The sequence below is a fragment of the Seriola aureovittata genome, chromosome 14 (assembly GCF_021018895.1).
Source record: "Seriola aureovittata isolate HTS-2021-v1 ecotype China chromosome 14, ASM2101889v1, whole genome shotgun sequence".
In the NCBI taxonomy this organism is placed as follows: domain Eukaryota; kingdom Metazoa; phylum Chordata; class Actinopteri; order Carangiformes; family Carangidae; genus Seriola; species Seriola aureovittata.
This window is the reverse complement of record NC_079377.1, coordinates 15,600,793-15,618,329: the sequence shown is the minus strand read 5'-3', so window position 1 is coordinate 15,618,329 and position 17,537 is coordinate 15,600,793. Positions and strand designations below refer to the sequence as shown.

At 40.2% G+C, this 17,537-nt stretch overlaps 1 protein-coding gene across 2 annotated transcripts; it reads right to left on the bottom strand.

Moving 5' to 3' along the window:
- Positions 1-248: 248 nt before the first annotated feature.
- Positions 249-15,189, bottom strand: LOC130181299 (phosphatidylinositol 3,4,5-trisphosphate 3-phosphatase and dual-specificity protein phosphatase PTEN). Of its 2 annotated transcripts, XM_056395364.1 has the most exons (10): positions 14,411-15,189; positions 10,369-10,453; positions 10,163-10,207; positions 10,020-10,063; positions 9,581-9,819; positions 9,045-9,186; positions 7,386-7,454; positions 6,672-6,838; positions 5,681-5,980; positions 249-5,561 (listed from the first exon to the last, which is right to left on the bottom strand). In XM_056395364.1, the coding sequence occupies exons 1-10, from the start codon at positions 14,487-14,489 to the stop codon at positions 5,376-5,378; spliced, it is 1,356 nt and encodes a 451-aa protein (XP_056251339.1). In that variant the 5' UTR covers positions 14,490-15,189; the 3' UTR covers positions 249-5,375. The 2 variants fall into 2 exon arrangements, with proteins under 2 accessions (XP_056251339.1, XP_056251340.1); XM_056395365.1 differs by lacking the exon at positions 7,386-7,454.
- Positions 15,190-17,537: the final 2,348 nt, after the last annotated feature.

Genomic DNA, 17,537 nt, shown 5'->3' with positions numbered 1-17,537 from the left:
ATAGTATGTCGTTTTTTTCACTTTTTGGGCCTTACTATACTATGATGTTTTTTTCACTTTTTGGGCCATACTATACTATGTCGTTTTTTTCACTTTTCAGGCCTTACTATACTATGATGTTTTTTTCACTTTTTGGGCCATACTATACTATGTCGTTTTTTTCACTTTTTAGGCCTTATTATACTATGACGTATTTTTACGTTTTTATGCCTTACTATACTATGTCGTTTTTTATGACTTTTTATGCCATACTATACTATGATGTTTCATGACTTTTTATATGTCACTATACTATGTCGTCTTTATGGCTTTTTATGCCTTAATATACTTTGTCGTTTTTATGACCTTTTATGCCTTACTATACTATGATGTTTCATTACTCTTTATGCCTCACTATACTATGTCATGTTTATTACTTTTTATGACTTACCTTTACTATGTCCTTTCTTGATGTTGTTGAAAATTACTGTAGTATTACATTTAATACCTCACTATTCTATGATGTTTTTTCACTTTTTAGGCCTCAGTATACTATGATGTTTTTTTCACTTTTCAGGCCTTACTATACTATGTCATTTTTATGGCTTTTTATGCCTCACTATACTATGTTGTTTTCATGACTTTTAGGCCTCACTAAAATATGTTGTTTTTTACACTTTTTATGCCTTACTATACTATGTCGTTTTTTTCACTTTTTATGCCTTACTATACTATGTCGCTTTTTTCACTTTTTAGGCCATACTATACTATGTCGTTTTTATGACTTTTCATTCCATACTATAATATGTCATTTTTATGGCTTTTTATGCCTTACTATACTATGTTGTTTTTTTCACTTTTTATGCCATATTATACTATGACGTATTTTCACGTTTTTATGCCTTACTATACTATGTCGTTTTTATGACTTTTTATGACTTACTATACTATGTCATTTTTATGGCTTTTTATGCCTCACTATACTATGTCGCTGTCATCACTTTTTATGCCATATTATACTATGACGTATTTTCACGCTTTTAGGCCTTACTATACTATGTTGTTTTTATGGCTTTTTATGCCATACTGTACTATGTCGTTTTTATGACTTTTTATGCCATACTATACTATGACGTATTTTCACGTTTTTATACTTTACTCTACTATGTCTTTTTTCACTTTTTAGGCCTTACTATACCAAGTCGTTTTTATGGCTTTTTAGGCCTTACTATACTGTGTTATTTTTATGACTTTTTATGCCATACTATACTATGTCAGTTTTTTTTAACTTTTTATGCCTTACTATACTATGTCGTTTTTATGACCTTTTATGCCTTAGCATACTATTATATTTTTTTGATGTTGTTGAAACTTCCTTTCTATGATGTTTTATACCTTGCTATACTATGATGTTTTTTCACTTTTTATACTATTATATACTATGTATTTTTTTTCACCTTTTAGGCCTTACTATACTATGTCGTTTTTTTCACTTTTTAGGCCTTACTATACTATTACGTTTTCATGACTTCTTATGACTCAGTATACTATGTCATGTTTATGACTTTTTAGGCCTTACTATACTATGACTTTTCTTTTTCAATTTTTATTCCTTACTATACTATGTCTTTTTTTTCCATTTTTATTCCTTACTATACTATGTCTTTTTTTCCCATTTTTTAGGCCTTACTATACTATGTCGTTTTCAGGACTTTTTATGCCTCACTATACTATGTCATTTTATTACTTTTTATGACTTACTATACTATGTCATTTTTTGACGTTGTAGAAACTTACTGTAGTATTACGTTTAATACCTCACTATTCTATGATGTTTTTTCAATTTTGAGGCCTCAGTATACTGTTGTTTTTTCACTTTTTATGTCTTACTATGCTGTCGTTTATTTACTTTTCATGCCTTAATATACTATGTTGTTTCTATGACTTTTTTTTGCCTTAATATGATGTTTTTTACTTACTTACTACCTTACTTACCTTACAATAGTATTTCTTTTTTTCTCACTTTTTAGTTCACTTTTTTCACTTTCTATGATGTTCCTGACTTTTTATGCTTCAATATTTTATTGTAGATATTCTGAAAAATAGAGTCAGGGCGAATTGCGTTTCTGTCTGGGTGAACCAGGCCGAGGCAGACAACTCCCAGAACTCCAGTAGCTTGAGGGAAACTTCATTGGTCACCATGAGTCTCTGGAGGCGTCCAGCAGACATACGTCGATGTCTTCAATGTAGAAATTGTGACAAACAGTGGCAGGCAATTTCTAGCTCTTAACACACAAAACGTGTGCATCCTTATAGTAACACACAAAGCAAGAAGAGACTGGGAAGAACACAACAACGGTAACTTAACTCTCCCAGACCCTTAACCTCCTAGGACCTGGCGTCCACATATGTGGACCTCACATTTTGGGTTCTCTAGACCACAATACTAACTTTTTCTCAACAAGGGCCTGGTGACCACATATGAGGATATTATACTGCCACTCAGTAATCGAAATTTAAAACTAATGTCCTCATATGTGGACATCATTTTTCTCAGGTCCCAATCAGCCTATATAGCAAAGAATAGAGCTCGGGTCTTAGGAGGTTAAAGTGACCATGTCACCCTATTCACTGAACCAATACCCAAGCGAACACTGAATGACTTTGTGTAGAAAACATATAGCACAGAAAACTACGAATAATGATGAATGATGATAAATATTCATATTTTTATGTCTAATTATAAACAAATGGGCTTCCATAATGGACCTACTAATATAAGGCTTGCTGGGAGAAGTGGGAAGTGGACCATCTGGCTGGATGTATAATATATGACACACATGGAGGAAAATTTAAATTCAAGGACACAAAGTAGACATTCCTCTAAATCATCTCAAGAAAGGTGTGCAGAAAAATCAGACAAACATATTTTAGAAGACCCAGTGCTCAAAACATACAAATGAAGCTGTATATTGATTAGATTAATATTTCAGATGCTGCCTCTGCTGCTGTCTGTGTTTGTGTATGTGATGAGGAGGGCAATCAACAGCAAAGATGTGGACTCTCTGGCTCAAGCTCTGAAGTCAGCCCTCTTCGTTCTCTTCAGTCTCGCCTGCCTGTGGAGAGCTGAGGCATCTCTCTCTGGTCTTTCTCAACCCAGCACAGCACATTCATTATTAATCAACCAGAGTCTCTCCCTCTTCTCAGCTCAGCCAATTACAGTCGGGCCCTTGCGACTGCTGCCTTTCTCATTTGACGCTGCACTGGTTGGCTTTGATGTCTCTATCAACACAAAAGAGCCGGGGACCAAGTCTTAATAGAGCAGAAGGGGATTATGTGACTGCCTGCCTCTGGGGGTGGAACATTTTTTTAAAGAAATATATATGTTTAATTCATACTTTATTTTACTATCAGGAGACTTTGGGCCAAGCTTTAGCCAGGGTCCTGTCACTCTCTGCTCTCCTATCACAGTGACATGGTCGTTAATCCTGTTACTCTTTCATTTGGGAAGTCACACAAGCCTGCAAGCAGAGCAGGCTCAACTACCCAGGGCCTCGCGCTCCTCCCTCCTGGGCTGGTAGCCTTTCCTTCCTCTGCTCATTTCATGTGAAGAACGCCTTGATGAACCAGCAACAGCCACTCTGCATGCAGCACTGATGGTTTGGTATGAGGTCAGGCTGTTTTTGACTCACAAACGTTAATGTTTTTATCAGGGTTCGGAGGTCAGTTTGCTTTGAAATCAATTCAGGAAATGGAAATGTACTGTTACTTGGCAGAAATATCAAGACAAAAATTCCTCATCCTCATCTGATCTCTAAAGAAACCATTAAAGTGAAAGCTCAAGTTGTGTTACCAGTCAAGTTTGAATGAAAGCAAACTGTTGCAGTACCTCTCTAAAGACCAAGTGTGCTTGATAGTCACAAGATTTATATGCTTTTTCTCACTCACAGCCATTAATGTAGATACTGGGCTCGCTGGTTGAGTCACTGTTATTTGTTTGAAGTGGGCTCATCGCCCTTAGTTGAACTTTTAATAATAATCCTTCCATCACTTCCCTACCTCAGGTCCCACCCGCTATTTGCAGAGTTGACCTTTAAAGCAGGAAGTTACTGTTAACACAGCTCCAGCAGCTGTGACGACAACCTGCTTTACAGCATTTTTCTCATCAAGTGCAGCGCTTGTGCACATTTTCCTTCCCAAATGACTGCACATGCTCGAGTTTAGATTATAGGGTCTGGCACTTAAAATGACAACTTCAGTTGACAGCAACGGTGTCAAGCTAAAGACTGAACTGGCCTCGCCGTTTGATGACAACCGCATACGACAAAATTCATTTTCATTCTGCATGATTTTCATTAACTGCGAACAGCGAAGGGAGAATATTACATAAACCTCTGATGTAATTTTCTGAGCATGACTCAAAGCACTGGGGAACCCCACGCAGAAGACACATCTCAAAGCTGGTTTCTTTAAGAAAAGACAACATTGCATACATTTATTAGGGATGGACGCCAATTCCAATACATGCAAATCACCACTGTCCTTTAAATGTAGTGTTGACATTATTGCAAACACTTGTCTCCCTGCTGTTTTGTGTATTATATTTTTATTATCTTAGGATAAAAAAAACATTAACAATTACATGGGATGCCTTGTTCTGCATAATTTAACGTATACACAGTGGGAACAGGAATGGCAATGCTTTAGACATCATCACAGCCTCTTCATAACCCCACCCACCCCCAACCCACTGCCCGCATGCAGTTTGCACTGCACAAAGGCCAAAAGTCACGTGAGACAGCCTGCAAAGAGCACAAGAAGCATTCACAGTAAAGGAGGATAGGAAGGAGGATAGGATGGAGGGGAGGGAGGGAGAGTAAAAGATGAGGAGAAGGGGGGAGAAGGAAAAGAGAGGGAGTGAAACAAAGTGACTGCAGCACTGGCCTTGGTTTAGACAGGAGAAGGAGCAGCATAGTCCTAGTATATCATTCTAACTTCTCCCACACTTCAACTCCCGTCTCCTGATTGTGGTACTCTTTCCATTGTCTTTGACACAAAAAAGTTTGTTTATATATGCATGTATATATGTATATACATATACGTATGTATATATATATAAACACATTTTTATAGCTACAGCACCTTTTCCCATGGGGCAACAGTGTCAATACCTCGCACATGGTACATGGCCGTGCCAAAGAAAAAAAGAAAAATAAAAAAAACAATATATTGGTCAGGATATTTATCTTTTTTTCCCTAAAATTGGCATTTGACATGATGATATTCTATTGCCGTCTGGGGGAGGGAAGGGACAAAGGTTCTTCTTTTGAGTTTATATTCAAGTTTTCTCCTTTTTTTCTGGTGTATAATTTCTTCTTTTCCTGTTTAAAAAGAGTTCACACTTTTGTGATTTGCGTGTGCTGCTCTTCATCAAAAGGTTCATTTTCCGGATCAGAGTCAGTGGTGTCAGAGTATCGATAATGGTCTGGCTCATTGTCGCTAACGTCCGGGGTGACGGATGTCGAAGTGCTTGCCTCAGAATTCGAAGGCTCCTCCACGGCTTTCGTAAAATACAACTTCACCTGGAAATGGGAATTAAAGACAATTGACTTCAGTCTGTGCAATAAAAAAATAACCATAAACAAACCTTATAATTGCTGTGTCAATTAACTGAATCCTGCCAGCCTCTGTCCCTGCTTACCTTGAAGTTTGGCGAGAAGTAGCGGTTAGCTTTGTCTTTGTTGGCCTTGTCCAAGTCGTTCTTAGTGAGCGTCAGGATGAGGTAGTCCCTGTCGCTATCCCTGCAGCTGTCCCTGCTCTCGGCGCGCTGTGGCTGCGTCTGTAGCTGTGGCTGTGGCTGTGACTGCGGCTGCCCCTGACCCGCTCCAGGTCCCCCCTGCTGGCTCTCTGCGTTGTTCACCGCCCCGTTCTCCATCTTTTCCCCACTCTCCTCTGGTCCAGGGATGAAGAAGGTGTTCACCCAGAAGTGAAACATTTTGTCCTGGAGGGCAGAGAGGAGATGAGCAACTAGGTTTTTGATTTAATTTGTTTATGGGCTCATATTTTCCTTGTTGTAAACAAATCTCACTATAAGAAAAAAAAACCAAAAAAAAAAACCCCAAAAAACTACTTTACAACTTGCCCACCATGTTTCTACTCAATCTTTAAAAACTACTCAAAAATATAGTTTTATTTAAATAAAGAAAAAGGCTCAGTACTTTCCTAAAACACCCAGCTGTCTTAGATCCTTTCTGAGGCTTAAGCCACTGGAGTTTTTAGGAACATTACTCAAAATAGGGCATTTGACTATTTTTAGCCATCGATTAATACACGTATTGCGTTAGTTGGCATTTACGGCAGAAGGATGGTGACTGTGGGATTGAGCGCCCTCGCTCACGGTACTGAGGGAACATGCAAACCAGTGTGGCAGAGCGGCTCATTGATGTGTTTTTAATCATTTTTGGACAACAAAAGCAGACTTTAACAATAAAAATAATGCGTTTTTGGTTTTGGTCTTTTCATGGGATTTATGGATAATAACGACAAATAGTGAGAAAATGCTTAGTCACATGCCTGCTATTGTTCTTTCACATAGCAGACGTCATAATGATCAACATCAGGAATGAGCTCTAAATGACTGTCAAGGACCCAGCTAATTAAGCTACAATGAAAGCAACAAAAACACAACTAACCTTTTTCATCATCTTATTCTGTTTATGGAAGAACTCCACTTTGATGTCTCCACACACTGGCAGCGGCTGGGGGAATTCGAAAAACATGTGCTTGTCCTCACGCCGCGTGTGAGCGGGGTGCGACGTGTGAATCTTCACTTTCAGCTGGTACACCACAAACTGGGGATCTGCAAAAAAACAAAAAAGTTGACATTGCACAGGGAGGGGAGGGTGGGGCAAGATTATGAGATTCATGAGGAGATGAGAAAAAAAAAAACACAAGAAGAAGAGGAGTGAGTGACAGAGGAGCAGGGAGTGAATCAAGAGAGTAAGACAGGATACTAGTGTTATTACATGAGTTTGACAAAAGAAACACAGCACCCCCCAAACATTATACAAAACTTTATATTTAAACTGAAGAGGAAAGGAGAAAGGGAAAAGTTACAGAGCACAAAATATAACACCCAAAGACCCATAACCAGAGATACAGGACCCTATTCTGATGGACAGTCACGGTTTGGTCTTGGACCAACGCAACACGTTGCATATAGAAGAATTTTAACCATTCCTTCTTCCTGTCAGGGTGGGGGTGGTGTTGGAGATGACTTCATATGCCTGTAAGCTAGTCCTATCCTGCTAGGCAACATGTCTAACTCAGACTGCTCCTGGTGGATCTCTGGGGCCATATAAAAGCAAATGAGTGAAATGATAATAATGGATGAAAGGCTCATTTACCCCAATGCCAATTCCCTTTCTTGAAGCCCTGAGGGGTCGGCTCGGTCCTGTTTTTAACGGTACTGTCCCCTTAGAGAGAAAGAAGGAGATTATCACAAGCGGGGCCTAGCTGGCCTGTCAGGGGTTTGACAGCACAGCAGACACAAACACAAGAGCTCTACACCAATATTTACAGATATTTGCATCTACATAGCTTTTCTTAAAAACAACATACAGTACATGACTTTTAGGTGGAGGTACACATAGGGAAAGGGGGTGGGGGGGGTGAGATTGAGGAAAATCTCAAACAACCATAAAACATTGGATTCAACAAAACAGAGATGTGTGATCTTGCGTTATTTGTAACAGGTTTATCAAACTAGCTTCTCCTCTTTTATTGCTGCAGTGAGCTAAAACCTGAGGCTAGAAAAAGGGTGATGTGTGTGTACATGTATTAAGACATCAAACTCAGAATAGGTCCTTTTTAAAAAGGGAGAGTTAGGAGGAAAGAGAAGGATCAATACAGTGAGAGCTGTTCAGTACAGTCAGGTGTTAGGGTGAAAAAGCCACAGAAACGAAGGAAGAGGAGGCGTTTTTTTTTTTTTTTCTTCTTTCTTTCTGACCCATGGTTAAAAATGGACAAATTCAGATACAAAAAAAGCACAGCAGCGTGTGACTCAGACACAATTGAGCAAAAAAAGAGGATTGTTTGACATGTTTTCCTCCAAAGGCCATAACAGAGCACTATTAAACCACTAAACACCGTTTCCTCTGTACAGTAAAATACACGAAGACTAAAGGTGAAAAGGTGTCATTATCTGCTTAGACGTTTTACTCAAGGTCTCACAGACGTGTCAGTGGTATTTTAGAGGATGTGGACAGCTCAGGCAGTATTGATGTTGATACTGAAGTTTTGGTTTCGGCATGCTTTTCAAATTGCGCTTATTCTGAGTCTGACAGCTTTGTGTCTGTGTCACTCTTGCCACTGAGCACGGGGGACAACAAGTGCCATTGTTAGCATACAAACAATTTTACAATGTCATACCACTCAAGCTCCAAGCAAATATGCAGTGATATGAAAATAATTGTGAACTACACTATGTGTATCTGTGTACAGAAACGTATAAATGAAGAAATGAAAGTTTACAGACTCCCTCTGAGGAAGCTAACAAAAAAAAAAAACAATGGCTAAAATACCTACTTGCTCAACTTTTGAGATTTATAGAATAATAAAAATCTTAAAATGATTTCTGTTTTCGTGTGCTTTTCTTCAGTGAGAGTTGCCACAGAAAAAAATAAAACAAACATCCTATGACCCTAATAACATTTGAAAATTCCATTATAGGAAACACAGGGGATTTGGTTTTGGCAGAGAATAAGTTGGCCATGTTGTAAGCAGCAACAAGAGGACGTGATCAATAAGAAGCAGCTTTTTTTCCTCAGTCAAAACGGTCCAAAACTAGTGCCGTGGATTCAGCCACACTTGATTTGGTTTTAAAAACCGCAGCAGAGGACGACTCAACTGTACCATAGGTGACCTGCTCTGTTCTGTGATGCTAAACTGTAGCGTGGGTGAGCCCTACAGTGCACAACACATCCAAGGCTCTTGTTCCGTTTGAACAGCGGCATGCATGCCTACGCCCTAGTTTGGAGTTATAGTTGAACATAAGTGTGACTCACTGCAGGTGCCCCCGCTGAACATGGGGAGAGTCTCGAACACCATTTTGTGGAATAGGAGCGCCACCGGCTTGTACTCTAGCTGGTTCTTCAGTAGGTAGCTGTAGTAGTAGACGTAGCGGCGCTGGCTCGGGATCGTTACTCCCTGCAACAACAATAACAATATTTAGAAATCCTGAAATGAGGTTCTCTTTTTCTGTGCGTGCTCAAGTGTTTGCAACTGAAAATTAATTGACATCTATTTTGATAATGAGATAATTGGTTTGGTCACTTTTCAAGCAAAAATGGCAAATATTTTCAAGGACCAGACTCTTAAGAGTATTTTCTGCTTTTCTCTGTTTTACATTGCTTCAAACAGAATATCTTTGGATTCTGGTCCAGAAATATAACAGCCATTTTAACCATTTTCCAATATTAAGCAGACAACACATTTAATCAAGAAAATAATCAGCAGACTAATGGACAGTGAAAATAATCTGTTGATCTGGGCTGATAAAGAGTTGCTGTGTTGCGACAGTTCTTTCTGATGATCATCTCACCTTCTTGTCCCTTGTCCTGACTTCACCATAAAAGTCAAGCGCTTCTTGGGCCTCCAGGAATTTGCCGCGATGGAGGAGATAGGCGCAGATCATGACTCCAGTGCGGCCCTTCCCGGCCTTACAGTGGATGGCCGCCACGTGATTGTCATCCTCACTGAGCCACTGGTCCAGGTCTTCACAAAACGGCTTAATTAGCTCCAGCTGAGGAGGGTTGTGGTCTTCGAAGGGGTACTGTGCAACTGATGCGTGACGGGATGCAGGCCCACGCAGAGTTGTAACGAGAGAGGGGAGGATTGTGGACAGGAACACAGCAGCAGACAGGGGAGAGGAGACGAGGAGGAAGACAGTGGACATTTTGTGAGATTTTCATGACACTGTGTCACCAAGCTTTGATATCAGACTGAGGAAAAGCATCTATAGAACTTATAAAGCAGCCTACCTCTGCAGTTAAATTTGGCAGCATCGTAGTGTCTTTCTGCGCAGCTGAAATGGGAAGAACAAGTTCCAGTTAGCCATCAAACAGAGGAAGTTAGTGAGTAAACAAAGAGCAGTTCAGGTATGAGCAACATGTGGAGCACTTACAGGTTGTAGATTTTGTAATGGTTTTTATGTTTTGAATCCAAAAACCTGTAGGAGCAAACATAAAACAGACAAAATATATTTATTAGGTCAATAAACAAATTCAACAGCCAGTAAGAAATGAATAAGCACAAGTATTCTATAATAAAATGTCTTTCTCTTCTGCTTTTCTATGATCACATAGCAGAAGCAGAGGCAACACAACTCACCGTACTACGTCGTCTATATTGTTTCTGTACACGCCTTCGAGTCTCTCTGCAGGAAAGCCCATTGCAATGATGTTTGGGTAGATATCTGTTCAGGGTCAAGGAAATGTACACAGTGCATGCCTGTGGAAATCAAGCCTTTACAGAACAGAAAGTGCCATTACCGAGCTGCCCAGCAGCACATATTTAATAACACATTCTAACAGCTATTAACTTCTTTTAGATAAAATAAAAAGAATTTCATGTTAGTCTTTAGCTGTTAGAGCATAATTACAAGAATGCAGAGATGAGCAGCAGAGCACAGAAAAGTGTCAGCCAATGTCAATATGAGGGCGTCATAGTTATGGATAGATAGGAGGTTTGCTGGTCAGCGCGCGTGCGTTTGTGTGTGTGTTGTGACAGATGGCCTTGACAGTGAGAAGTAGGCAGAGAGGACGGGAGTAGCAGCGCTCCCGCTCGAGCCAGGCCCACATGTGGGTGCACGAGGAGAGTCTCCGCTCCCTGACCTGCATGTATTTTTAGCGCCCAAAGTTATATTGGGATGATCGCAAATGTTCGGCTTATCTCTCTTTCGAGCTCAGCTGGACCAATTTGAATATCTAGGAGTTTGAATGCAGGCGACGCGAAGACATGGGTAGAAAAAAAGAATTTCATCAAACAAGAATCCTTTGTGTCATGACTTGCAGGTGCAGCAGGAGGTAGTTGTTGTGTTTCCATAACATTCAGCAATAGACATGACAAGTGTAACTACACAAACACCAGATTCCACTGTGAGTTCAACTCCTGTTTGCACAACCTTGCGCGTGCTGCACCTCGTCTGCGTTTCAAGTCGCCTTACATCATCAAACGTGGCTCCACAATCCAGAGCAGGATAGTGATGGAAAATGTCGTGGCCAATTATGTGGCGACACACATTTGATCTTAAAAGGCACAAATCAGTGTCATGTTGCAGCGAAAGGAATAATTGAGTTGGCATGCATGTCTTTGAGGCTCGCCTGCAACGCCTACCTGTAACTGAAGTCTGCTTGTCGCCGTAAGCTGTGGGATTTCACACTTTAACCACTGACTAAAGGGCAACCTTTTCTTACACTTCCTGTGCCATGGTGTCAAAAATAGAAAAGCTGAATATTTCGAATTAGATGTGTCTGTTTAATTTTGTGCAGACTTTATTTTTCCAGAGTCAAATCACTTTTTAACTGGTCAGAAAAATTTGACACACACGCCTGACAACTCTGGTGAGAAAGTGTGGCTGGCTCTACACAATCTTCATTTTTGCTAGTGTGCACACATGCAAGCACCTGCACATGTAAAAACACACAAGAAAAAGCCTCTCTCATGGTACACACACAGTTCATTGTTCAATCAGTAGAACTCCGGAACAAGTAGTGGAGGTTTACAGTACGACAACTGACATATACACAAAGATTAATGCAATATCAAACATTTCTGAATGATGATTTTTCAATAAAGCCCTGTAAGAGGAATTCAGTAAGTGCCTTAACACAGCTTCATGCAGCTGAGGTATGCTTAACACAGGACTTGATGCATGAATTCAACAAGCCCAATAGCAAATCTATCGCATTATTTGCATACTGCCAAGCTACCTTCCCTTTAGCTCACAACACAGTAGCCTATATGTACATACTGTGCCATAATCCCTTCCATTAATGCCTCAAAGACCTAATTAGGATCCAAATACAGGTTTTCTATGCTATTTAATGGGCTACTCTAACCCTTGGACCTACTGGCAAAGTGATCCCAGTCAGACTATTCTAAGTGTTTTGAAAAAGCTCCAGAGCTCCCAGGAGAGCCTCAGCCCAGGGCATGGGGGGCTTGGTCTCTGCAGCTGGGAGGAAACGCACATGCGTGACCCCCGACGGAAGCTCCAAGTAGGAGGGGGGGAGGGAAAAAAAAAAGAAAAAAAAAAAAAAAAGGAAAAAAATCCGCCGTTTCAGGCACGCCTTTTCTTTAAAGCCAGCCCTGTCTCAGCTCTATGCATACGCCAAATCCACAACTGAGAACGAGAGAGGGGGGAAAAGGGAGAGTGGGAACCAGCGAGCGCTGAGCGAGGAGGGGGTGGGGAGGACAGGAAAGGAGGAGAGCAGAGGAAAGGGGGCAAGCAGAGGGAGGGAGAATTAGAGTGGGAGTAGTAAAGAAAAAGAGCAAAGGAGAGGTGGTGGGTTGAGAGGGTAAGAGAGGGAGAGAGCACTCAGACAGCAACGCTGATACAAGATCACTGGCAACTCTATTTTAAGGGCAATTCCCAGAACTGTGATACTGCATTACATAACGCCAGAGAGCCCATATTGTTTTTAGACACCATGCCAAAAATGATAGAAGGGATAGTTCAAAAGGGCCCACATCTGAACAAGAGGAGACTTCAAGCCAAAGAAAGATGCCACTTTAGAGTGTCGTGACCCCCTTCACACCTGCACACCACAGTCCTGCCAAATGCAGACATCACACGAGTTTCACCACATTATAACACCAGATGAAAAACATCTAATCAATTGTTGTGATGCACTTCAGCATCTGCATTCACACATACATCACAGCTGACACTTCGGCCTGAATTCCATTCATTATGTTTCTATCTCTAGTGGTGGCTCAGCTTCACATTTCCATTCTTTGAGAAAAGAAAAAACGCTACTCAGCAATGTTATCATTGATGCCACAATACCAGAGCAGGTTCAGTCCATAAGTACAGGCCTGTTTAATTTTTTACATTCTGCACTGAACCAGATAGGGCTGCAACTTAAAATCATTTTTACTAATGATTCATTAAGGATATGCTTTCTTCTATTGCTCAGAGAGCAAGATGACATTTTCAAATGTCTTGTTTTGTCCAACCAACAATCCAAACCCCAAAGATGTTCAATTTACTCAAAGAGGACTAAGAAAACCAGCAACCTTTCAGATTTGAGGAGCTGGAAGCAGAGAATGTTTGCTTTTTTTTTTTTTTTTGTTGAATGATGATAGAATGGTAACAAACAATGTATTGTCAAAATTACTGGATGCTGCAGGCCATGCAGATATCCTGGGGGGACTGACTAACCAATTAATCGAGTACTTGTTTCAGCTCTAAAACCAGAAATATCAAACTCAGAAATCACAGATTGAAAAGGCAGCTTGTTATGGTAATACAAAGTCAAGTGCACATCCACAGCAACCATGACCCATGTCACACATCAGAGTTTGTATTTAGTTTGCCATGGTCAACCACACCAGCTGCTAATCTAGTTTATCCCCAGCCAAATGAGTAAAAGTACCAACTTTAGTACCAGCGATGCAGCACCAGGGAACCAGGTCAACTATTATCAGTGGTAATAAATGAGAAATGAGTCCTGCAGAAGGGCCTGAAATAGCAATACTTAAATTTGGAAATGATCATATCTCCATAAATGGAAAGGAGAATATTAATTTGATTTTTTAAAGATTTGTTGGAAATCCATCAATGAATGCTCCTCCATAGAGGACACAGGAGAGGTGAGGCAAGGTGAGAGTAAACTTACACAATTTTGTCATCATAAACCAGAGATCTACCATATAATGAAGTGACATATACTGTGTAGATGTGTCTACATAAAAGAAAAAATAATAAATAGGCAGACATTTCAAGATAAATACTAGACAAGATCTACCTGCGTTCAACCACCAACTGATTTAAAAGAAAAAAAAAAAAGAAAAAAAAGAAAAAAAAAAAAAGACTTAATGCCACTGACAATTTCACAAGCTCAAACTAGGTCCACCACTGGGTTAGATGCCTCGTCTTATTCTTTTTTTATACACAGTACTGTCCAGTTAAACGGGCTTTTCCTGCTATAATATGACTGTGACATTTATGCGTGCTGGTTTGACAGATCCACCATCTTTCAAACATGCTGGGTGACAGCAAAGCTGCGCTGTCTGACCAACTAGCCAGCAAGCTAAGTAGCAGCTAACTGCTTCACATCTCTGCTTCCACTTTTACTCAACAATGCAACTATTACACGTTACCAATTAGTGTCCAGAGTGCTGTGAAAATAAGCAACACAAGGAAGGATACATGTTAAGTCCAAGTCGAACCCATCCTCTTGATATCTCCTTTTGTTCCGGCTGACCATTTCTTTTATAATCGCAGCCATTGTAGCAGGTGACAGGAGTCTATTCGGGATAAATGATGAAAACAGGTTTTTCTAGTATTGGCTGTCTGGTCGTGTTTGTCGCAGTCAGTGGGTCTGCTCTCTGAATTTTGCAGGTCCTCGCAGAGACGTGCTAGCCCGCAGAGCTAGCTGTGGCTGTGGGTCGGATTAGACAGGCTTCCTCTGGATCATAAAGACGGGCCTTGCTCTGCTCCTCCGTGCAGGCCCGACTTTCCCAATCCTGCAATTCGTCTTGCAAACACCTCCGAATTAAATACATGCAGTTGTCCTCAGATAACCCTCTAGATGCCAGACACGATCCAAGCCGATGGCTCGGTCGTAGCAGCCGCCGCGATTGACAGCGAGATGGACTAGAGGACTCACCGGTTCCCGAAATCTGAATCCAGACGGAGCTAGCTCGCTAGCTAAGCAGCTAGCTAGCACAGCTAGCTAGCAACAATGGCTAATGCTGCCTCTTCGATCCAAAATCCTTCTACCGATTTAACATTGTCATCATTTGATTGCCAAGAACACATCTGAAAAAAGTGACAGGCTCCACCGTAATTGTATATAGAATATACAAAGCTCAGGAATCGGCAGAGATTGGTTTGACAGCTCGGTCCCGGGGAATCATCTTCTTTTCTCGGTCCTCTCGCTCCAGCTGAACTCTCAGGCTCCCATCATGGCCTCCACCGAGGGAAAAAAAGAAGGTAGAGCAGGCTGGGATTTTAGAACAAATATCCCTCCGCTCTCACCACATAGTTCCACAGCTGAATTAAAACCAGCAAATGCACTCTCAAATAATAGCGTATTATCAATTGACATTAGATTCTGATTAACACCATCTTATACATATAATTGATTCAACCCAAAAAGGCGCAACAATCGAGTTATTTCGTGCTTCTGGCGGAAGGATAAAGTGAGTCTGCTCGCTACGCTCCCTTCTGTCAAAGTGATCACGTGTGTCTGTAATTAGGGAAGTTTCCAACATAATGTCACTTTTCGCGGTTTAAACTGTCATTTCAGACTGTCGCAAATGTATCCTTTTAACATGTAAATCCGCAACACGTTTAGTATGTTTACACTGAAAAGATTATATAGTTGAACGTTCAAGCAAAACCAATGGTAAATCCTAAATTGTACCAACGTTGTTAATTGCATGGGCAGTGTTATTGTTTTCACTGACGCAGACTAGCAGTGACAAAAACATCACGTTTTACACGTTAAAATGAAAGATACTTCCATTGCCTAACTTTGCATGACGAAATTTTCAATAATAATAATAATAATAGGCTACTTTACAAACATAGAAAAATAATATATTATATTGTTGATGAAGATGTAAACAAAAGTAAGTTTTACTGGGTTTAAATTAAAACTTTGAAAAAAATTGCCAGTTAATGATTAGTTGATCCACAGAAAGTTAACTGGCATTTTATTGATTAATTGTTCCAAGTTTTACTTTCTCTGCCAAAATTTCACTGGTTCCAGCTGCTGAAATGTCAATATTTATTGGTTTTCTTATTTCTTTATGATAATAAAATGAAGCAAGCAATGTGAAGGTGTCACTTTGGATTGGAAGATCCTTATTTTCTGACATATTTGACATAATCAGTTAAGTGATTATTTGAGAAACAGAATGGCAAATTAATCAACAGCAAAAAAATAATTTAGTTTTTGGATGCAATTCCACCACACCAAAAGTCATTACATGTGACTATGTTCTGCCTTTCAGAAAATAGTCCTGGAGACCTATTATTGATATTACCTAACAGAACCAGCCACATAACGAGAAGGGCATCACATCCATGATCTTCACACCCATAATGCAAAATAACCGAGGACACAATCTCTCCTTATGATCTGTGTGGAAATATTGGCCTACATCTGGAACTAAGGAAGCCCAAATCATCCCACATCCATGTAACATGACTGCTGTGCAAACCACTCCAGATAAACTCCGATAACTAATTTACATTTTCATATTTAAATAAGCAGCCTTTCACATCAGCCTTCATGCCAGCAGAGATGTGACTTGTGTGCTTCTGTAAGTTGTACATCTCATTTTGGGGTGTAAAAATCAGGTTAGCCAATATTCAAGAATAATAGGCATGTAGAGCATAAGCGATTAACACCTGTGGCCGTCCTGGTCATTTCTGTGTGACATGACATATTGGATGTACAGTAGTTGGAGATTTTATAAAGCACTGAGGGTGCAGTTCAGCAGATTTAAATGGGGTTACCTGGAACATCGCAGATTAAATGATCTGATCACACGTAAGGCTAATTAGGAATCTGCTTCTTACAGGGGAGACTGGTTCTCCTCATAGAAGAACACTCATCTCATAGCAATGTAAGCCCTTAAAGCTTAATGACTGGCAAAATTAATCAGTCCTTCAAGTTCACTCGACCATCTCTTAAGTGTAATTTGAAAGCGTCTCAGGATCTCCTTAATCTGTTATAAAAGATCTAGTTGGCAAAGCCAGTCCAGAGCCAAACCATGTGTTTGTGCACAAGATTTTAGATAATTTTAAAGAACATCACCATTGTTGACTGCTGCTAGTCCAAGTTCACTCCATTAAACATGAAATCTGACTGTTTTTTGACAACAGTGAGAAACACAGGATTATCTTTGGGTCTGGTCTCAGTGAGTGAAGTTATCATGATTAGTGCAGTTATTAAGCCAACCTCCTGTCAGACACCAAAGTGACTGTGCACGTTCACACGCACTTACAGTAGTTTCTCCTGCAGTTATTCTTGTGTTTTCCTTTACCAGTTCTTGCCAGCAGAGAGCAGCATTGTACCATTGGCTTTGCAGCCCCAGAATACCACACCGCCCTATCCTTACAACTTTAACCTTAAACTGATAAGTGTGCACCTTGTTCTGACAGATGGAAATGTAAGGTATGTTGCACAACCAGTGGCACACAGACAACATCAGGACAGAGATATCACAGAAAAGAAAACCTTTAAATCCATTTCATTTAAAGGTATCTGGTTAAGGGTTACAGTACATAATGTCCATGTTAAGCACTCACCAATGACTCATAA

What these genes read in the sequence shown, in the direction of transcription:
- LOC130181299 (XM_056395364.1), bottom strand. Translation starts at nt 14,489, where the DNA reads ATGGCTGCGATTATAAAAGAAATGGTCAGCCGGAACAAAAGGAGATAT. An exon ending in AATATAGACGACGTAGTACG is followed by an intron (nt 10,208 to 10,368) that starts GTGAGTTGTGTT and finishes TTGCTCCTACAG; the next exon opens with GTTTTTGGATTCAAAACATA. An exon ending in GTTCAGCGGGGGCACCTGCA is followed by an intron (nt 7,455 to 9,044) that starts GTGAGTCACACT and finishes TTTCTCTCTAAG; the next exon opens with GGGACAGTACCGTTAAAAAC.